We start from the raw sequence: 23,332 nt of genomic DNA, 5'->3' as shown, positions 1-23,332 counted from the left end.
GACCTCTGCCCTCTCCCAACAGTAATGAGGTGGAAAGTAAGGGTGTGCAGGTATGGGTAATGGCATGCAGCATGTCCGACCTGCAATCAGTGCTTGCTTTTAAACAAGTGTTCTAGTTACATAACCTCAGCCATATCTGACATATTTAAAAAATCTTCACCATCCCTTGTTGAAATCCTACATACAGATAAGAGATGCACGCACATGCACAGACAATCTTTCTATGGCCTAAAATGTCAGTGTAGCTGCAGCCTTGGCTACAGAGTTTCAGTGAGGCAGAAACTGTGCCTCACTTCATGAGAAACTGCAGCCGCACACACACATACAGTCTTGAAATAAGCGGCTCAAATGTAGAAGCAGTAAATCGACCTCTCCTTTACCTTCATGTACCTTCACAGGTGGCTATTGCTTCAGGAAATGTTAATCTTGCCCATATGGACAAGATAAAATAGAGAGAAGAAAGATTGGTGGTTGAAGGTTGAAGGGAAATGAAAGAATAAAACAGGAGACAAGAGAAGAGGGATTGAGGTTTCCAGAGATCGAATAGCATTTAATCCACCTGCTTTTAGTAACCATATGGACCCCTGCTGGCTGAGATCAAACTTACCATCTCTTCTGTTCTTGCTGCCTTACAGTGTGTCATGAGTTTTTCTAAATTTGTGGAAAAGAGCTAAGAAATATTCAGTTACAATTAGACAAGAAGAGATGAGGAAGAGAAGTAGATGAAAATGCACCTCATGTCGGTCCCTGTGTTATACATTCACAGCACAACGAGTAAGAACAGTGACACCATTAGTGGAAGCCACCTACTGTTTCTTTCATGGGTGTGTGGGTCTCTCTCTCTCCCTCTCTGTGCGTATGTATGTGTGCAGCCCCTGCTGTGGTGATTAGGGACGAAGAGGTGTCCCACTCAACACCTGTCCAGCTGCTGGCTACTGCAAATTCACGCTCAATTGCTCATGAAAAAAGATAAATAAGGAGATAAAACTATTTAAGCCCAGCTACTTTCACATCTTTTAGGGTCTATTACTCTGTGTGTCTGTGTGTAATGAGCATTCACCTGCAGGTCAGTGTGCATCCATAGAACACTTGCAGCGCATGGCCGACTGCACACTAGCATTCTGTTGTACTGAAACAGCCACATGCTACAAACCAAATCTTGTCTCAGTCTTTCAGTGTTTCATCTTTTTTTCCCCTCTATCTTGGGTCTGTCTTCCATTAAATTTCCCAACATAAAGATCTGTTTGAAAGTACAATACCTGTAGAGAAGTATTGAATCTTTTATTTATAAATATATTTCTTTGGCCTAAAACTTATCAAATTTCATGTATGGAGTTGGAGAAAATACTGCAGGCAGTTTTTAAAGTATCTATAATACCAAGTGTTGCGTGCAGGCTGCTAAAATTTCCCACAAATAAATAGCAAAATTGGATGGAAAGTAATGTAGACTGCTGCAGCAGGTGGGACCCAATCCAAGTCCTGCAGACACAAGAGTTATTTCTGTAATTAATGCATGCACGCAGTGAGTATTATCATTGCTAGATGAGTATGAGATGAAATTTCTATGGCCTATATTGGGCTTATGTAAATACACAGTCCCATGAACTGCAAACAGCACTAAATAAAGTCTGAGGGTCATCTGTTTTTCTTGCTGGCCTACTTGCAGTCTTCCTCTTTATAAACGAGTTGCGTAGTTGGTGAAATACATTTCATTTAATCATCAGTGACATAAAAGACTGCCATCCCTAATATAACCTGAGCTGTAAACACTGACGCTGTAGCTGCTGCTATGAATCTGACATTCCTGCATCTGGTTTTGTATGTGTTGCTATGGGAAAGGACATGAGTGTAAATAAGAAAAATGGAACAACATCTGTAATGTTTTTATCCACTTTCAGCCCTGAGGTTGTTTCTTTTATGCTTTCAAAGGTGTTTAATAGTTCCAGCTCACATCTTACAGCTTATTAAACAGCTGAGGAACAGTATTTGCATTTCTTTAGATTACAAAAATATAAAAGGGATACATGTGTGTTATTTATTTTCTCTGTGGGAAAACAGAGATCACAATCTCTGCGGGATCAGGCAGTAATGGTCGGAAATCCTGCGGGAGTGGGCGGTTGTGGGATTGGAAGAAAAAAAACCACACACAGACTTTAGATTCTAAGGCTAAGGCTTAGAAATGACTAAAACATCAAAAAGACAACTTGAGATTGAAAATACTTTTGCACCTGCTCCTCATTCTCACTCTTAAAGACAGAGACAGTGAGCAACACACTGACAGCAGCTTTTCAATTCCGCCTCCACAAGTGGTATGAAGTATGAGGAGGGGCGGCAGGAGTCGCCACAAACTCTATTTGGTCCTTTTTTGGCTTTGTTCTAGGGTCCCCCATCTCCACTTACTTTAAATTCCAAATGTAGGCACTTAAAACTCAAATCTTTTATTCATTGGTCTGATTGTGAAACACGTAGGTGGTTTGAAGTGCTTACGGTCACTTCCCAAACGGCATTTAGTGATTACAAAGCCGCGAGACGGAGTGGCTGCTTTCAATCAGGTAGCATGGTTATTCAATAACTCTTTACAAAATGTCTTTTGCTCTCATTTCCACACATCTGGAACCACATATATTTAACAATTAGGACTCTCTAATGCACACAAACATACACAAGTCAGTGGGATGATATTTTGATGTTGGATTTTATTTCTTTCACGCAGTCACATGCAAAAATAACTGCACACTTTCTCTCTGTCACAAACGCTCTCACACGACTACCTGCAGAAACAAAAATATGCACATGGAGGGCTTTGCAATGATGTATCAATTGCCAGTATAGAAACTCAATAGACCTCATCATCATACTAATTCAATTCATAAATGCACATTCACAATATATATCATTCTCACCTTTCTTACATTACAGACCATAAAAATGTGGTGTGTAGTATTCACTCAGTATGTTGTCATGGTGACTGCCTCTAGGACTTCTACAGGATTATATGTACCGTAGTTAAAATACAACCTACATTTTAGTTTCGCTTTTCATTATTTCTGTGCATGGAAATCTAAAAAACTGAGAGTAAAAAGTATAGACTTGTAAAGAGAAGCTTCAGGAGACGATCTATAAAGTTAGTTTGTCTGTGTGGCTTTATGCGTACGTTGCAACAGCATGTTTAATCCTGTGGGAAGAAAGAGAGGCTCATACATCCTGTAGATAGCTCACCTGTAAAACATCAGTGCATCATAAGGATCACGAAGAGAAACAGATGGAGCAGCTCAGGAGAGAAAATAGTGTGTCAGAACCAATCCACGTACTTATTGCCGCAACAAATGGATAAAATATCAAATAGAAAATATATATATACATATATAATATACATAAAAATAAAATCTAACATACTGTATATGGATGTGTGCATTATTCATTTATGCCATGTGAATTTGAACATGAACAAAGACGGATTATGAAGAAATTCTAATATATTTATTACTATACGTTTTGTTACCTTGCCACCAAATTGGATCCAGAGTTTGCTCCATTTTGCAATTAAATAATAAAAATTGCAGCAAACGGTCGTAACATAATATTGTAGAATAATACATTTATAGTCAATAGTGCACAAGAGGCTGTTCCCATCCAAATGAAATAATTAGATCGGATGAAAACAGTGGAGTACCTTGGGCAGTGTACCGGTGCTGTTAAAAATTGGGGTTGGAGAGGCTATGTTCAGAGAGTGCAGGAACTCACTCTCTGAACATATTAAATTGAGAGAATAACAATGACTGATTAATGGTTTTCATTAAAGCGTCACACCACAATATTTTTTCCTCAGAGCAGAAGATGCTTATTATATTACCCCAAAGCACACGTCATTTGTATAAGGTTCTGGTATCTTAAACAGAGAAATTCAAACGGTGAACGCAAGTAATAAGGACCTGTATTTGTGCTGACACCAATGCTACAGATAGTACGAGTAAACCTCTGGATAGAAGGAGAAGCTGTTGTCCTTTGTGTCCTCTACAATTAACCCACAAGTGCTACAAGTGTTGTGCTATCCAACGTGTATCTTATAGTAATGAAACCTTTTGCCTCTGGCTGTGTGAGTATGGGTAAGAAACAATTTCCGTCATAAAATGATGGTCAGCTCAGTGTTTGTGTGTGCGCGTGTTAAAAATAACAATTCCATTTTGTTCACGATATTCAGTCAAAGTGCTGAGCTGACACAAGCCAAGAAAGATCATTTAGTGTTTATGGGCCTACTTCTATTACCTTCACTGCCACTTAAACACAATGAGCTCACCACATTGATAAGATATTACCCACCATCCCCTCGGGCTGCCCAAACGTACACACACACACACACACACACACACACAGACACGCACACACCTCCGGGATTAAACTCCTCCAAACACTGATAAGCCAATGTCATTCACACAAAGCGTTAACACAGCACCATGTCAGCTCCATCAAAAATCAATAATGGCCCCGGGGCGAGTGTTACGGCCATGTTTAAGAGTAACAGCACAACACCAGCAGCAATAATAACCACGTTAATGAGCTCCAGAGAAAGGTCAAGGCTAAACAAAAGAATTCCTCCTTATAAATATTTAAGTGTGATTAACATTAGCAGTCCTAATTAAGCCATCAGTCTTTGCCCTGTGAAAGGGCCTTTGATTAGTCAACACTCAGGACGCCTCACTCCACTGAAGAGCAACTATGCAGGGCCTGATGGGGAAGCTGTCGAGGAGAGGGTGTGTGTGGGCTGGGGGAATAGAGAGGGTGGCGTTTTTTTTTTTTTTAACTAATAGCGGACTAAATGTGAATCATGGAGGAAACCCAAATTATGAAATTGATCTGAATGTTCTCCTTGCCAATAACCTCACATTTGTCAAAACAACACTTCATCAGATCATCAGGAAATGGGATGTAGGTTGTTTCTATTGGGTAAAGGATCTGTTTTAATCATTGCTTTGGTTAAACTATATGGACACCCACGCACGAGTTAGGATATATTGGCTCTGCAATGATCCCTGAAACCTGACGCTATATTAAAGGTTGAGTGTGTAACATTTAGGATAATCTATTGGTAGAAGTGAAATATAATATTTACAGGTATGTATAATCACCTGCATATAGTTTTCTTTACCTTAGAATGAGCCATTAATATCTACAGACACTGTAGGCCGTCTTCAATGTAGGCTGCCATGTTGATATTGTTTCTACAATAACCCAGAAGGGACAAACCAAACATGGACACTGTAGTTTCTCCTTTGCGCCTGGAAGTGGAGGGTGAAGCAAGGTAGTTGCAATCTGTAATTGCACCAAAGAAGGAGTAGTGTATAATCAAATACACAGTGCAATATTGTAATCTCCACATAGCAACACATTATGTACTGGAGTTAAATTTAGTCTGGGTAACCCTAAGACCCATTCATGTATGATGCAGCAGGGGAAAATGTCATACCTCAAAATAACTGCCAAATTGCTTTGCATAGTGAGCTCAGACTCTATTTACCATCATATTAACAGATGTTAGTCTGTGGACACCACAGGGCTCAGTGGTTGGCACTGTCACCTCACAGCATGAAGGTTCACAGATCAAATATTGGCCCCAGACTCCTCTGCATGGAGTTTTATATATTTATATAGAGTTGTTGATTTCGTCTTACAGTCCAAAGTCATGTAGGTCAGGTAAATTGGAAAGTGGTGACAACTTGTCCAGCTTGTTTACCCTCCCAAATTATGATGGGATAATCCCCATATCACCCTGAATAGTAATAAAGAGATCTACAGTTTCAACAGAAAAAGGTCCTTTTCTCCTTTTCTAAGAGATTGGACAGAGCTTTGAATGTAATGATTTGAAAAGGGGAAAATCATCTCTATTTGATGACAGGGTAGCTTTACATTGAAAAAAAAACATATTCTTATTATTTTATTATGGTATTTCCTTTTACAACTTCTAACGGCTATGACTAATTATTGTCTTGAATATAAAGAAACCAGAAACAACCTAATAGGACACCCTGATCAAGGAGAGATCGCCAGAAACTGGTGAATAATGCATGGTATATATTGGATAAGAGTTTCAAGAAGACTAAATCCAGACTGTGTGTGAGACATCAGAATGTGTATTATATGTAACATTTACAGTATATATTCATTTGAAAGCTGCCATAATGGTGTTCCAGAGGTTTCTGGCCAAACGTGTCTTCTGGATATAGAGTAAATGAAAACCTATGACATCAGTACTAATGGACACACATGCATGTACACACGCAAACACACACAGCAATCAATACAGCACCAAAGCTCAATGCCAAATTACAATACTCCAAATCACACAGGAGTGAGTGCTGACCAAGTGTTAGTGTCCCCTGGGTTATACATATAGATGTTTGTGTGTGTCTGTGTGTGTGTATTGTTGATGATGTCACCCATCCTAATTATGACCCAGTCACAGACATCAAATGGAGATAATCATGTTTGAGTGTGTGGCTGTGCTGTAAATGCCTCGAGGCACCTTATGCAACCATTGGGGACAATGAGATCTCAAACACAAAACGTGCTTGAGTGCTTGTGTATGTGTGTGTGTGTGTGTTTTAATGTGCAATATGCCCTCCAGGCCTTTGCTTACGATGTGTGCATGAGCTATAGTTATATTATAATTAATAAATAACAATGTGTGTCTCGGTATTCACCCTCTGTCTGTGCTGTATTAGTGGGAATGGCTGTGTTTGTGTTTAACCTCAACTGCAAGTGTTTGTGTACTAAAGCATCTCACATGACAATAAAAAAGCTACTGTAAAGTACATTTCAGTGTGTGCATGTGTAGGTCTCAGAAGGGACAATGTCAGGACACTGTATATAAATGGGCACCGGTCACCCAAGTGTACTGGGCTTGTGGACAAAATTAATGACAGAAATGCTTCAGGCACCAGCTGCACGCCACGTCGCAGGCAGGCCTCAGCACAAGTTGTAAGTGTAAAGTAATTTAAATCCTCTTCTGAAGGATGAGAAAACATTTTATACAGTTGTGGGGATTAGTCTAAACTGGCTTCTCGCAGGTCACGGATGGATAGGCTTATGTGGGGCCATGTAACAGGTTTAGTAGCCACTGGCTTGTGGCATAGTTATATGCTTCTCTAATGTGTAGGGAGTATCTAACCTTCACATGTGAATAACTCCTCACTTCTGGACATCTTGGTTAGGCCTATAGTTGATTCAGTCGGTATCAGCTGATAAAGAATACATAGCTATTATATAAAGAATAGCTGTACCTATTGTACATGTGAAAGCCCATTTCTTACTTTTAGTCACTTGGATTTTCTTGACAAAAGGTACTAGGGTTATATGTTAACAAAACTGCATGATAATTTTGTCACTGTACCATATTGGTTCTGTACCATGTAGGGTTAGGTGATATGACAATATAACCTACACCATAAGGGGAATAGAAGTTTGTCACCTGGTAGAGAAAAAGAAGTTTCCAGCCATCAGTGTTTATTATAGTCACCATGACAATAAAGGTAACCAGCACCATGGTACTGTTGGCTTATGGTGTAGCAGTGCATGGTGGTGTACAGCCATTTAAGTAACCACATTACCATTGCCTCAGTACTGCAATATCAAATCAGGTACTGTAACATTGGAGCATCATGGAAAAATTAGCAACATACTGTAATACAATACAGTGAGCAATGACTACTATTATGCAGGTGCAGAATTTCCATTGGAAAATAGCACGGGAACATGTTAACATGATTTATTACTGCAACTGTGCAGCTCAAACGAGAAAATCCAAACAACCATCTCCAGTTACTTTTTGTAGTTAAAAAGATATCACTAAATAAAAACTTGAAAATGTACCAGAGGAAAAAAAAACAAATGTTCCTTTGTGCAGTAAAAGTATATATGACAAAAAGAAACAAAGGCAAAGTTTTCATTGCCAGCTGTTTTTTTTCTCATTACCAAACTTCTGTCTTTCTGACTTCAGCCTTCCAGCCAGCTAGTTTTTTTAGTCGAGCAGCCCAGAAAAGAGCAAGGGAAAGATTTGTTGCAATATGGTGAGTCTTGTCACTCTAAAGAACACAGACACACTTCAAACCCACAATCTGTTACTTTCCTCACATTAAAAAAGCCTGTAGAGCTTTTACTCTGCTTTTGGGGAAGTTATTTCCCATCTTGCAGTGAAAATATCATCGACTAACCAGGTAACACGAGCAGGAATTATGGTAAATGGACTGTAAAACCGTCACAGACCATGGCTTCAAAAACTCCCAGGAAGTTGAATCAACACCTCACTAAGTCTCGGCACAAAGTTAATTTGAAATATGGGTGACTGCAAGTCTGTTTAAATGGATTGTAATGGATTGTCATTGTACTTTGTGTCTCTATTTTGATGTGGGGGCGATCGTCACTACTTTGGAAATAAGAGAGAAGAAAGTAGCATGTTCACTGAAGAGGTAAATTGAAATTGTTATCGTAATCGTTATTGCAATTTTATATTTAATTTGTGAACAGGCAAAAGCTATTGTAATGATGTGCGTTGCATAGTAATAACATAGTTTAACTTATGTTATTTGATACAGACAAGTAAATTTAGCAGGAGTTGGTTGTAGGGGTGGAAAACATTAGGAGAAAAGGCGTGTTCATTAATTTAGTTTAAGTCTTGTAAATAGTAGTCTTCATTTTACCGGGAAATATCGTGCCCAGTGGCAGACAGAATTAGCTTATAGGGAACCAATCTAAACACTGATGGTGCCATTATTCTATAGCCATTACAGGGTGCAATTAAAAAGTTGTTTGTTTCCACTTTAAAATCCATTACCATCACAGCACCATGACACTTTTTTGGTCAGTGAAAGGATTTTTTCCCCCATTTAGCCTCACGTGTAGTATAGTAATAAAAAAATACACAAGGAACAAACCTGTTAGCTTATGGTGAACCTTTAAATTCACAAATAGTTTTGATTTGTGGATGTGTGTGTAAGTTTGTGTGTGTTCATGGTCTTCGAGGTCATCCTCCTCCCCTGGCAGTCCTACAGTCTCCTCAGCACAGCAGCTCAGGGGCTCATTACCACTCACTTTATCTCTGGAGGGAAACTGACAGTCAAAGCCAAGTTCTCATTCACTGCCTATGTCTCCCCACAAACACACACGCCACATGCCACAAGCATACATGCACAGCCATCCAACACGGAATTCTTTATCTCCATAGCTTTTACACAATAGGACAGCAAGCCTGTGATTTATACATAATTAAAGCTAATTTAACTGACATAGTGTACTTGTCCTCATAACAGAACTGTTACCAATTTAAAAAAAACCCGTAGCAGGGGTCAAATTAACCTCTGGCAAGACAAGCACTTAAATTTACTCATGCAATCTGCTGATTTTCATTGATATATGATGTTCATATTTAGTTGCTAAGCTATTATTTCAACAGACACTGTGTTTTACAGACAGGATAGACAGCTTTCTGTTTCTGTTTCTAATCTTTCATCCAATAACTAGCAGCAATAGCTCATGGCTATTCACTGCAGCCTATATAGGCTACCGTATTAATGCAAAATTAAACAGGAGCAGTGATCATTTATGTCTTTCAGATATTTCAACATTTTAGGAGACAAGCTCGCCTCCCATCTCGAGTTAGATGGGAGACTGATTCCACTCTCATATCTCTCTCGCAAATATATGGCTATAGCCAGCAGACAGTTAGCTTAGCTTAGCATTCAAACAGAAAACGGAGCATTAATTACAAATTATATCTTGTTTGTTTTAAAGTTTAGTGTGTAACATTTAGGAGGATCTATTGGCAGAAATAGAATATAATATTTATGGGTATGTTTTTTTATTAATGTATAATTGCCATTTTTATCTTCTATCTTTTATCGCCGCCATAGTTTTTCCTTCACACAATCTGCACCTACACCGTTAGATGCCACTAAATCCTACTCACTAGACCTTTAAGTGGAAAAAAACAAAGTGGAAAAACCTTTTCGGTTTTACAGTGGTTTATGTGCTATTTCTTGGCCACGAGCAGTAACTTTGTGAAATCTTGTTGCCACTGCAACGGTGAGGGAGAGTGGCAACAGGGGGAGGACCCAAGTGCAGACAGTCAAGGCAGACAGCATGATTTCAATGATTTATTAATTCAGACAGCCTACAGGTATGCAGACAGGCAAGCAGGTACAGGTCGGACAGATTGACAGAAGCTCAAAAGCAAAAACAACAAAGGAAGAAACCAACATTGCAACAGGGAACAAACTGACAACGGCTGAATAAAAGAGGACTAATGAAGAAACCGGAGCAGGTGGGCAGGAGAGGACAAGTAACTGCAGGGCTGGTGAGAGAAGTGGGAACAGGTGAGTAAATGGGTGGGGCACTCAGGTAAAGAAGGGCAAGTCAGAGGGCATCTGGTGGACAGGAAGAGAATGGCAGTGGTTTAACGAAGTGGGAATGTGGACAGAAGTTACTGCTTCCCACCCAAGAGAAAGTCTTTGTGCTAAACTATCTAAGCTAATCAGCTGCTGGCTGTAGCTTCCTGTTTTTACAGATATAAAAGTGGCATCGATTTAATATCTTATCTTATACAGCTCTCAGCAGGAAAGCAAATACTTCCCAAAGTACTCCTTGGTTTTTTTTCCAAGGTAGATAACTTGCACTGCAGTAAACTGGCTTTGGCTCGATAACCACTAAAGTTTGACTCAGTCCAATGAGACTTCCTCTGCCACCAAGCAGCTCTGCCTCCAAAAAGTGTTTGCATGACCAAAACTTCAGTCTGCCAAAAAAAAGACAGGAAGGTAGCAGCACTTTCTAACACCGAGCCAATACCTCATTCCCCCAGCAGCAGACATTCTAGCTGGAATGAAACAGCCTTTTATGGTGCCAAGCAGACAGACACCAGCACAGACTCAGAGAAAATAAGAGAAGAGGTGCAGACTAAAACAAAAAAGTACAAATAAATAACAGCAAGAGAGAATAGCAGAGAGGGGAGTGTGAAGGAGAGAGAGCTCTATAAATTGTAGCCTGGTGCAGGGCTGCAGGGAGGGAGAGCAGCCTGATGAATAGAGCCATCAGCCTAAGCAGAGGCTACAGAGCAGCCTGCCATCTGCCTGCCCATTACTAGAATAGAGTGTATGACGGTCTACTCTCATCTGCAGGCCCCACTGGCATCGCTGGCAACCAAGAATATTTCTATGTGTATGTGTATGAGTTCAGTCTTCCTGAAGTCCAAACAGGATGAGGTGTCCTTGCCTAGACAGAACCATAACCGCATTTTCGAAGTGTCTTCTGTGGTGTTTTTAATTTGTGTGGGTGAATGCATTTGTCAAGCGCTTGTATCTGTTTGAAGCATATTGTGTCATACTGTGTGTGTATGTGTTTGTGTGGACACGCAAGAAGGCGAGGGTGGCCCTCAGAGAAGAGTTACAGCAGCGTGGCAGACGCTTCACACCTCATTGGCAAGCAAGGAGAGCCAATCACCGCCAACAGATCCGCCCCTCAGGCTGCCGGTCTATTCCTCAGTATCCTTGGTGAGTAGAGAGTGAGAGAAAGAAAGAAAGAAAGTGGGGGGGGGGGGGGGGTAAAGTAAGAAAAAGAGCAGAAGGAAAGTGAGACAGAACAAAAGAACAAAAAAGCAGAGTAAATGCAAACACAAGAGTGAGGATAGACTGTGTGGAGAGACACTAAAAGGCACAAAGAGACGCACAGACGGATAAGAGTCGGAGAGGGAGTGTGGGGAAAACTTTAAAGGGAAAAGCTATTTTTTCTTCAGAGAAGGTCATTAAATCAAATGTGATTAGTCATCATGGTGGAGGATGTTGTCTTTTGTATTGCAGAGTTGAGTGCATTCTGGTGTCATTTTCAAGTCAGCTTCTTTAGAGAACAGAAGCAACATAGGGCTGAAATATCATAAAAGCACTGAAATGAAATTGTAGCTTTATTCTAATCTCTTTATACAGTCCAGTACAAGAACTGGTGTCGACAAAGTCTCACTGTTTAAACAGAGACAGATGGTATGGAGCACTATAGAGACAGTGAAAGCCATACTGACAGAAGCTGATATAAATAACAGCCAAAATAGCATAGACCTGCAGTATATGTAGAGGTGCACAGTGAAATGTCTTGTACATTAAGGGTACCTACAATATGAGATGTGTAGTAAAGATACTTTAAAATCATGCCAGAGTGTGGCAATAATGCATGGGTTGCATAGACCAGTGGTTCTGATGGGAAATACTGTATTTGAATTTCACTGTTAATTTAATTTACTAGACGTTAGCCCAATGAGAGGATGTATTACAATGATTGATCTGTTCATAGGTTTCACACTCGTCACTGTTAATCTGTCAATCTACAGTATAGACACTTATGGAATAACTAAATTTTATCAGATGGTGATCCCTAAGACTACATCTTATTAAATACTAGCCCGTCTGATGTGTATCAATTTTGGGATCCAAAAAGGTTGAGAAAGGCACTGACTGTATAAAAGACATGAATATAGCCACGATTGGTGCACTACTGTTCTGGAGCCTCAAGTTTGGCATTTTGGCCATCGGCAACTTGTTTTGCAGCCAGAAGTGACCATATTTGGACAAGAGGGGAGGAATGAGGGATGGATCTGACCCTATGCATCCATAGTTCACATTACCTGTGACATTAATGAACTAATTCATATTTGTGGCTAGCATAAAAACAGGCTTGAAACAAAATGTAAGTTTCTTACTAAAAGAAAAAGAGTGTCTTTTAGTACAACCGAATGTTGAACAATACATTTCTAAGTGAACAAAATATTACAATTAACTTTCATGAACTGAAAACACACTGTGAAAAGGTCAAAGTTCAAAGCAGAAAACACAGACATCACCCAAAAGCAATTCCACGGCTATTTAAATGCACACAGTGCTACGGATACGCATTGTTACACCTCTATCCTGATTGACAGGTTGCTGTGGTAGGGTCTTGTCAATCACAACGTAGCCACAACCTGAAGCATACCCTGCTTTATTGTCTATTTGACCCTAAATGGGACTATAATTTACAAAATCATACTGTATTGAAGATGTGAAACTAGCGATTGAGACCATAAACTCATGAGGAAAATGTTTTCTGAGGTAATAAATCAAGAGAAATGTAGAGTCATTTTCTCTCTTCTACACAATGTGACTTCTTTTTGCAACCAGTGCAGTCGCCCCCTGCTGGCCATTAGAAAGAATGCAGATTTAAGGCACTACAGCACTGGTTATGTTGATTACGTCCACTTCTTTGACATAGTCTTTAAAGTGTTTTTTTTTTGATGGCTTTGAATAAACCCCTTCTGTAGTGAATACTGGTTGCAAATATCCAAGGCGGCTCAATGATCACCACCCAATCCTTCTCTCATTTACACTGTATGCGTGTTTCCTCTGTGCATTCATTTAAGTCACAAATTGTTATGCCTCATTAAAGCCTTGTGCAAGGTCTTGTGTTGGACAGCAAGTCACAGGTTAGAGACACAAACGTTACCAATCTTTTCTGGCTCGTTGTAGCTGGTGTTGTGGGCACTGATAGCATCCTGTTAATGAGATTCGTTGGCTAGACTAATTTTCTCGTGGGACAGGGTGCAACACTCCATGTGTGACAGCAATGTGGATCCTCCTATGTTTTCCTGCACATGCCCTTATCGACAAAACTAAAAGAATTAAAGGAATTTTCATTGTCTTGAGCAGAGATGATCATGAAAAGGAAGTTTGGCGAGGGAAATCGTGTTTTTTAGTTGGTAAATATGTGAGTCATGATAGTGCTGGGTACCTCATTTATGTGTGGCAGACAGACTGAAGAAACAATCAGTTTGGCACAAAATGTTTGGATAACATAACAGATTTTCCTGAGGTATTAGCAACCTCCTAGAGATTTAAGTTTTAAAATCAAGATAGAAATGGAAAATTACAAAAAGGGGAAAGAGAAACATTTGTTTGTTTTTTATTTGGTACTACAGAAAGTGGGACTACATAGCAAACATTTCCTTTTTCTAAATGAAAATGTTATTATATTGTATGTATGTATATTATATAATATATGTCTGTATATTAGTCTAATTTTGATTGGAAAGAAAATGTTCCTAATGCGCTAAAGTGCAAAACACCTGAATGTCTGCTCAGAGGTCACAGTTTTAATAAAACAGATATCCTGAAATGAGATTTGTGTTTTTCATCAGTTTATTTTATAACCTGATGTTATTATTTACCCCAGTCCATTCTATGAAAAGAATTTAATATATGAAAGCTAACATTTGAGTAACCTTCACATGAAATACCTGCATTTCAGATTTTATTCTCCTCGCTTTCCACCGCCTCCATCACCTCGACCCCGAAGCCAGTGGCCTTCGGGACCCCTCAAGAACACTGACACAAATGTGAACACTGCCTGTTGTCACTCCAGTGTTCACAAGCAGCTCTGTGCTCAAGGACATCTCAGCTACACTCTTGCACTGAGATGGAAAAATATTGTTTTTCCCGTTCAGCTCACTCTGTTATTATTTAATAACTTATTTATACAGAAAACCTTACATCAAAATCTCATTACTTCTACCACCTGACAAATGAAAGATTGGCTTCGGGAGGCGTGTATATAAATTGCAGCTAATTTAGCACTACATTAATTTTGAATTGCATTATGCCCTTCCCTAATATACTTTCTCGGGAAAAACATCGTATTAAATGCTCTTAAAATGCGCCTTCTTTGTGAATTTAAAAAAGGAAAGAGCACAAGCAACTCTTCATATACGCGCTGTTGTTGAACTTTAAAAAGGTTTTTGAGGTTGGGGTGGAGGCCTTGAAAAGGAAAAGGTAAGCCCCCTGTTTGAATATCATGATTTTCTAATCATCCTTTAATTATATTAGAGGGGAAATAATCTCATTACAGACAGAATACACCGTTAAATCACTTATCTTGGCTCGGAGGTACTGGGTCAGATAGAGGAGTCGTGCAGCTTGTGTCAGAGGGAAAAACAAGAGGTGAAAAAAATTGGCCATGGTCTACTCTGTGGAGAAACACCTGCCATGAACTCCAATACCCATTATCCCCAACCTTTAGAAAACCCCTCCAAGGCACACACACACGCTGTATAATAGAAGTCAACCCCTCACCCCTTCGAGACTCCAAAAGTCAAAAAGCAAAAGGACAGCTGACTGATAGACAGAGAGGGATTAGTCACAACGAATCACATGCTTGCACACACACACACACACACAGCCTCTCTCACTTCTTCTCTTGCTCTGTCCACCACAAACACACAATTTCTTTTTCTGATGCGGAATTAAGATAACGTCTCGTCTGCGATCACCTGCTTCCACATCAAAACCAGACCCCAACGTCCACTCACACAAACACACACAAACACTGATACTGCATAAAAAGTGGATGGATGGCTGCATTACTTACCCCACCCACACACACACCCACACACCCACACACACACACACATATACACATACAGTGTCTGTCTATCCCAACCCAGAGAGTCTGGCAGAGTGCAGACAGCGTAGAGAAGCCGTCTCCTCCAAGGCAACATTAGGCTGGGAGACTGAGCAGGGAAGAAACACACTCCAGAGCGGAAGAAAAGATGGAGAGAAAGACAGAAAGAAGTAGATAAGTAAAAGAAAAGAGGGACAATGAGGGGATAAGGAAGAGGTAGAGCTCACTGCTTTTTCACTGAATAGCTAAGGCACACAGAGGATTCAAACAACAGAGCTATATAAAGAAAGAAAGAGATAGAGAAACAGAGAGAAAGATAGATTATGAACCAGAACATCTGGGACGAATATTTCCCCCCCACGCTTCAGTCCCCCTCTCTTGGGCTCATTCACTCCGTTTGGCAAAATGTCGTCCTGACAACATGAAGGCTGCGTATCCATCAAAGTTGTACAATGCTTGCTGTAATTAGCATAAAACACACACATAACATACACACACCAGAGACAGAGATTATGAATTTTTATGGAGGAAAGTTCAACAGTAGTTCCTGCATTGTTTTGTCTTTTATTTCCTCTGATCAGACATTGTCACAAGCGTTGTTCTGGATGAATACTCAACATGCATGTCGTTACATTATTAACATAACACAAACTCACACGAAACAGATGCAAAGAAGAAACAGATGCATACATGTGTATTTTGTGTACAGGATAGTGCATTAGAAGCAGGAACACAATGATTTCAATGATTTATGGACAACAAAATAGGACTGACTTTTATTAGTAAAAATAGACTTCTAATTTCCTAACAGTGCTGGAGTGAGAAGGGATGGGTCCAAGTGGCCTGCGACAGAGGTGGCTTGCTTTCTTGTGTTCGTTCCGGTTTCGTTTTTTACTGTCCTTTTTAGCGGGCCAAGCTCAGGCCTGCTGGGTCCCGTCGGCCCCTGCTGTCGCTTTAAAAAGGCAGACAGTGTCACTCCCTACATACTCAAAGGAGAGATAGACAAATGGTAAGAGAAGTGGGGAAAGGGGACAGGAATCCAGGGGAAAAACGTGTCTATTTCTCTCTCAGGGTGCTGTGTTCGGTGCCTCTAGTCTGGTTTGGTTCGGTTCTCCACGGGGGTTTACAGGGTGTGTGTCTTGGTGCTGACTCGTGCCTCGCTTCCTCCGCTCCGGTTTGGTCTGTCTGTCAGTCGGTCGATAATAAGTAATCCCACACCATAAACTCTTCATTGCTCCCTCTTTCTTTCTCTCTCGTCTTTATCCCCCGGTCCTCAACTTGTTCTGCAGACAAGAAAAAAAGAGAGAAAAGTGCATTAGAGAGACAGAGAGACAAATAAAACAGAAATCTAAATAGCCAAAAAAACAGCGGGGTAACATATTATGTCACACAAGAGAGACGAGACAGAGAGAGGAGGGCCTGAGAGTACAATAAAAGGGAAGAGGATGGAGTGAGTTGGAGAAGTAGAGAAAAGACCCGAGGGCAGTGGATTCCATGTTGGCGATAAGTGCAACCACAAATCCCCAGCACTCCCTGTCAATAACCATTTGAACTGGCTTATTGCGGCTGATGCTAGTGGATGAAAACTGTGTGAGAGTGAGAGACGAAGCGAGGGACATAAGGAAGGGAATAAGGTAGACAGGAAGTAAGAAAGAAAAATCTACACTGACCAACTTAATAATAATGGTGTTGTGGATGAAGTAAATCCATGTCGGTAACATTTTTCTGAGTTTATTTAGTGCGTTATTGATCTGCAGACAAAATTATTATTGACAAAAACAGCCATCCAAACAGTCTACTATACTGTAAAACACAGGTTAGGACAAGGAGGAGATCAGAGAGGGATAATTCCAGTTTATTAGAACCTGGGCTTTTTTTTTTTGGTTCTGGCCATCATTTTTAGTGGTTAAAGTAACCTTGTATTTACTGAATCAAAAGTTACTGCTGAGATCTGGGAACACAGCAACATTGCTACGACATATACCGACAGGGAAACCAACGTTGGGGATTCTACTTGTTAAAGTTTGACCCACTGTACTTACCATGGTACATGCATATGTAATGGGGGATTATTCTTGACATTTCAGGTGCCCTAACTTCTGGTTTTTACCAACAAATAATGTGGTGGTGACACAAGGCGAGAGATTGCTGTGGCACTAAAAACTGAGTCGAGGGCCTGACGTGACTGAATTAATGTAACTGAACGTAGAAACAGTGAGAGCCAGATCTTCACGCACGTGACGCATTCTGCCCCGAACATGTGCTGTATTTATCAAGAAGACGTACCAGGCTGGAGTGCGCCTCGCTCTTCATTGCATATGCATTTAAAGGACCATTGTGTAAGATTTAGTGGCATCTAGTGGTAAAGTTGCAGATTTCAACCATTTGAATACAGCTCAGCCTTCCAAGTGAGTAGGAGATATTACAGTGGCAGAAGACTCAAAACACAAAATCTAGAGCCAGTGTTTGGTTTGTTCGTTCTGGGCTACTGTAGAAACCTTGCGGCCTCCGTGCAAGAGGACTCACTCCACAGCTTATTCTAAGGTAACGAAAACAATTCTTTTTTTAAGGTAATTATACACAAATGAAAAAATACCGATGAATATTACATTCTATTTCTGCCAAAAGATCCTCCTAAATGTTACACACTGGACCTTTAAAAGAGGATCAAGCAAATAATAGGAACAGGCATATTAACAGAGGTTGCTCATGCATTCCACTACTTGTGCAAGATTAACAATCATGCTTGCTGGGAAACATTTCCACCTCCTAAAAGGAGGCGATATCATACTACAGATGGGATTTACAAGAGCCACATGGAAGATTGTTATTATTATTAATGGCTAATACAATATCTGATTACTGCAATCAATAGTGAAGGAATGTTGTGGTTTGTGTTGACCATCAATGAACTGTAAAATCACTGCAGGCTGCAAATATTATTATTTAAGTGTGTGTTTAACTGCATTTACCTGAACATTAACCATATCAACACCGTCTCCAACTCTGCCTCTCCCCCACCTCTCCTCCTCTCTATTTTGTAATCAAGATCATGGTTATGATTTATTTTCTGAGCTTAGTGATCTCATAGGAATCCCACTTCTGAGTGGACTGCATCTCTGAACTCTCCTTCAGTGGCAGGGTACATCTGAAGGGCAGTATGAGGTGCAGTTCATGAGCTGACTGCGGGCTAAAACTCACCGTAAAGCTCCGTAAAGCCAAGGGGAACTGCAAATTCGGGTAATAATTCTGGGTAGGTTCAAGCAGTACGAGCGACCCCTTTCAGATTGTCATGTTGTTATTATAAAACTATCGATTCTAGCCGGATACACACAATGCATTTTGGTGTCAAACACTGAATATAAACGAACTAAAGTGTGGCTAACCTGGGAGTTTATTTAAGACCTCTATGGGTGTGTAATTGCTTGTGTTTCTTATTGCAATATTGATCAACTTAAATGTACTTATGGATAAGAGCGATGACCAAAACATGTCTATGAAATCAAAAGCAAAGAAATACAACATTTACCGTCTAGAAATATTATAAGGACAAATAATTAAATCAATAAAATATACTTTTTTTCTACAATTCTGATTATAATGTCAATATAAGCCTTTATAGGAGCCAGCACCTTTTTTATTCCAATCTTTGCAAACAACCGCTCAAACTACAAACAGGGATCTAGCTTGGCTCCTTTGAGAGTAAAGTGAGATGGAAGGGTCAGTCTAAAAAATGAAGTGGAGAAGGAAAAGATAGAGAGCAAGAGGCGGTCATGCGGCGAGAATATGGAATGAGGAGGCAAGCAGTGGATGGAGAGATGGGCCTCTGTGATAAACTCTTTTTCATAGAGGGAGAGGCAGAGAGAAAGAGACTTTATCTGTCCTTCGACTGCCTCTTCCTCACAGTTTGTTATCTGAACCTGTTAAGTGCTGAATGCTTTAGAAATGTGACCAGGGATGAAGGGATAGTGGATGGAGGGAGTGAAGGAGGAATAGTGGCAGGGGCACAGAGGCCACAAAAGGGAGCGAAAGTGGGTCTAAATGTTATCACTGACCGTAGCGATAAGGGCGCTAATTATCAGTGACAAAGGCCGGGCTGCTGACCACAGCTCTGTCTTGGTTCCAGTTGAGGGGTCAATATTGTAAAACTTAGATTTGGGAAGGATTTGGTTTTTATCCTCAGTGAGATGGCATCTTGGACATCCCTACCACAGTTGTTAGTGGAATTTAAGATTTGAAGGGGAAGGACGAAGAAGGGGAAAGAGATTTTGCTGTCTGAAAGCTGTCTGAGCAATGCTATCAAGTGCCTTTGACAGAAAGGGCAAAGAGATGAGAGACGGCTGTTTAGAGGACACGTTTGGATCTTCTGACCTCCAGAGGTCAAAGTCGTGTCCTCTTGACATTTGTTCTCGATGCGGCTTCCTGCCTGGCTCTGATAAAGCTGTGTAAACATCCTAATCACGAAGCTGAATCAGCTCATATCAATCCTACTTCATTCCTTCCCCCTATTTTGTCGGCTGTGTAATTCTGCATATTATTCCTTTAAAGCCTTATCGCAGAACTGTTTTTTTTTTGCACCTAATGACTTTAAAAGCAAGTCTTAGACAGATAAGCACAGACGAACAGGAGTGTGCTGTGATTGCCGCAGGGTGATAAACACAAGCGGATTACCATATCGTTTCAGGCTTGCTTCCAAACAATTTACAACATCATAACAGCATCCGGACTGTGAATGTACCCTTGCTGAATCTTGACAAGGCTACAGGTAGCTCTCTTATACACACACACACACACACACCTATACAATGAATAAAACATTGTGCAATTTACATGATGTATAGCTTAAAAATCTGCCAGCATCTGACTTTTAGATCTAATACTAATACCCACGAGAGTGAACGAGAGACGCAAAACTCAGTTTTCCTCATTTCCGGCAAAACAATGCAATTGTAAAAAAATCTAATAGAAAAGCTCCATGAATCTAAATTGCGCCTTGTTGGGCCCGATGGATGTTACATACAGTGAGAGAGGGGGAATCAAGTTAATATCAACCTGAGTGACATTACTATTACCATACAGTGTGTGACTGTGGGAGACAGAGGGCAAAAAAACATTTGCACTTGGCAATGAAAGAAGAGAGCCCCAGAGAGGACAATGGTATCCAACTAGCAGCGGCTACTCCCTTGGTCTTATTACATTAAAACACACACAGAGACAGCCGGGGGAACGCCGGTGTCAGCAGGTATTATGGAAATAGATCGTAAGGTTTAAACTGGCTATTTAGGGGGAGCTTTATTCAGGCGCCAGTAGCCCAGTGGAAATTATATTCCCTCGTCTAAAAGCAAAGAGCCGGTGCATGTAAATGGATGCTAGTGTGCATGTGTGTGTAGAGTGTGTATATTATATTAATTCATTTAGACATTTAAAAAGGGAAAAGCAGCTCTACTTTAGCTACCATACATATCTATGAGCCCAATGACGTATGCTGCAGCTAACACACATGGGGCTACTCTGTAATACACACATCAATTCAACTGAAAGCTACACTACAGGATTAGCAGGAGCTACAACTTACATATCATCTGTCCATGAGGGTGCATGCGCATACTTGTTTTTCTTTTCAATGGGGAAAAAATATGTTATTCTGGAGGGGTTTTAAGGATTCAAGTTCAAGTTTCAAGTATTTTACTCATGTTCAAAGAGTACAGCTGTACACGATAAAATTCTCATTCATTCCACTTAACAAGCATGCAATACACATAGAGTATGCCTAATATTCATATGCAAAATATGCTAGTAACAGGTGTGGCAAATTATGTCTAAATGAGATATGAAAAGTGATGAAAGACATACAGCTTAGTTTGGTAAATACGCACCTGTTTTGCGTTGTTGACACACTGTAGGTAAAGGGATGCTATGTTGGAGCAGTTCAGGGTTTTTCCAACGTTCTCTTTGTAGCATGCAAGGATCTGGCCCTGCAGGTCTGCACACACAGGATACATCTCATACCGCCTGCGGGGGTGAGAAGGGGAGAGACATAGCGTGAAAATGGGGGAAAATTTGATGTAAAAGCAGAAGAGAGGATGGGGCAGGAGGAACGATGAGAGGGATGAGAGTGAGAGGAAAGGGATAAAAGTGTAAAAAAAGGGGACAGTGATAAATGTGTGAGTGAGAAAAGGTGGACAGAAAATTAAGAGAAAAGGCATAACCTTGGGCAATGCAGGGGGATTTAGAAAATGAGTTTGAGATATAGAAATTGAGAACAAGAGAAGAGAAATAAAGACATATTGTTGGTCTAGAAAATGAGCAAAAATCAATCGTCATTTTTATCTCAAGAGAGCCCCTGCACTGTTAGAGCCCACTGAGCTACCCCTGCCTTTTCTATTACTATGGTCATTCCAGCCCAAAACACTTGAAGCAAGAATCAACATTACTGTAGCCGCTGGAAGGAAGGTCGAAGGTCAGTCCAGCCTCCACAATCAACCGCTATGACCCTCCCGATGTGTGCATCACAACATATTGATAGAGAGGCCAGAGGGGTTTTCTAAAAACGGAGAGGTGTTAAATAAAGCTTCCAGCAGTGGCTTCACCTCCTGAAAAGGGAGGTTCATCAGTGCCAAGGGAGTGCATGGAAGAGAAGCCAACTCGGCAAATCAATGTGTAACGCAGAGGGAACAAGAAAAGGGCATTGGTTTAATCTAGATGCAATAAGGCTTACTTGTTATAATGTGATGATGATAATGATGATGAGGTTAAAATTACCGGCAAGCTAAGTATACCTTCCTGGTAAATTAGCCCCAGTTTTTATGTCTTACCACTAAAAACCCTTTAAAAAGGTCTCACGAAAGAGAATATTGATCACTCTATTGGGCACCAGTGAATCCATCCATTGATGCAGGAAGGCTATCTGAGAGTGTTGACCATTAAAGACTGGGTAGCTGTCACCTTGGACTAGTCTAAATAGCAAATTCAATCTTTTAGCATCCAAGAGGAGGTCGTTGTTGTGTGTGTGTGAATGCTAATATGTCTGGTTATAGGACATGCATCACTAACTTTGCACGCTCAAGACCGTCCTTGAGGTCTGCTACAGTTTTACTGCTACCGTCTTAGCTGGCATGATCCAGATGCCAGCACTTCTAACGGTAGATGCTACACTACAACTTCAGTGCATTTAAAATGGGACTCCTTTGTCAGATGTATACTAGAGCTGCATCCTTTAGCCAATCTAAGTAGAGGCATGTACCACCAGCTCTGGTGCCTTGCCCAATGTTAACTGCTTTTGTCTGTCTCCTCACACACCCCATAAAAATCTATAATGATGACACATGCACATGCTAGGGCTATTATGCTAATGGTGGTGTCATCGTTTTGTTCACACCAGTGCTCAGGACACTCCATCTGGCTCACTAAATGCCTTGCATAAGTGTGAAAGCGAAAGAGATTTTGCCCGTCAGCAACTCTGGTGATCTCAAAGGAATATTGGGGGTGAAGCAGAGCCCCTGTAGTCAGAATCAGATGTTTGATTTGCCCCCCAGAGTGAGAAATTACCCCCCCCGTTGGATACAAAGCAGGGGATTCGTCGCATGGGTCATTACCCAGGGTGAAATGCAGCAGGAAGCTGGTGCAGTGGAGATGTGTACATATGTGCATCGCCACATGGTCATATTTATTAGGGAGGCTGGAAAAATCTATAGTCCTTGTAAGTGCAGGTCAGTGACGATTTGTGACAACGTGAGAGCTGCTCTCTGCACCTTCTAAAGTAGTGTGATTAATCAATAGGCTTTATCATTCACCATCCAATACAGTGCTAAGAGGCTAAATGTCTGAAGAATATACTAAACACTTCAAAAAATGAAAATAGTCAGTTTGGACA

At 40.6% G+C, this 23,332-nt stretch overlaps 1 protein-coding gene across 4 annotated transcripts in view; it reads right to left on the bottom strand.

Moving 5' to 3' along the window:
- Nucleotides 1-16,011: 16,011 nt before the first annotated feature.
- Nucleotides 16,012-23,332, bottom strand: part of chchd3a (coiled-coil-helix-coiled-coil-helix domain containing 3a) — a 66,118-nt gene continuing 58,797 nt past the window's right edge. For 3 of the 4 annotated variants that reach the window (XM_035678442.1, XM_035678461.1, XM_035678472.1), the window contains exons 8-10: nucleotides 21,336-21,471; nucleotides 21,035-21,075; nucleotides 16,012-16,742 (exon numbers count right to left, since the gene is read on the bottom strand). In XM_035678442.1, the coding sequence (XP_035534335.1) occupies nucleotides 16,733-16,742; nucleotides 21,035-21,075; nucleotides 21,336-21,471 (187 nt within the window). In that variant the 3' untranslated portion in view covers nucleotides 16,012-16,732. The remainder of the gene's footprint in view (nucleotides 16,743-21,034; nucleotides 21,076-21,335; nucleotides 21,472-23,332) is intronic. The other variant, XM_035678451.1, reaches the window with a different exon arrangement.

Source organism: Morone saxatilis, unplaced genomic scaffold (assembly GCF_004916995.1).
Source record: "Morone saxatilis isolate NCDOM2014 unplaced genomic scaffold, NCSU_SB_2.0 Contig10, whole genome shotgun sequence".
Taxonomy (NCBI): Eukaryota; Metazoa; Chordata; class Actinopteri; family Moronidae; genus Morone; species Morone saxatilis.
The sequence above is the reverse complement of the archived record's forward strand: the minus strand, read 5'-3'. Positions and strand labels throughout refer to the sequence as shown.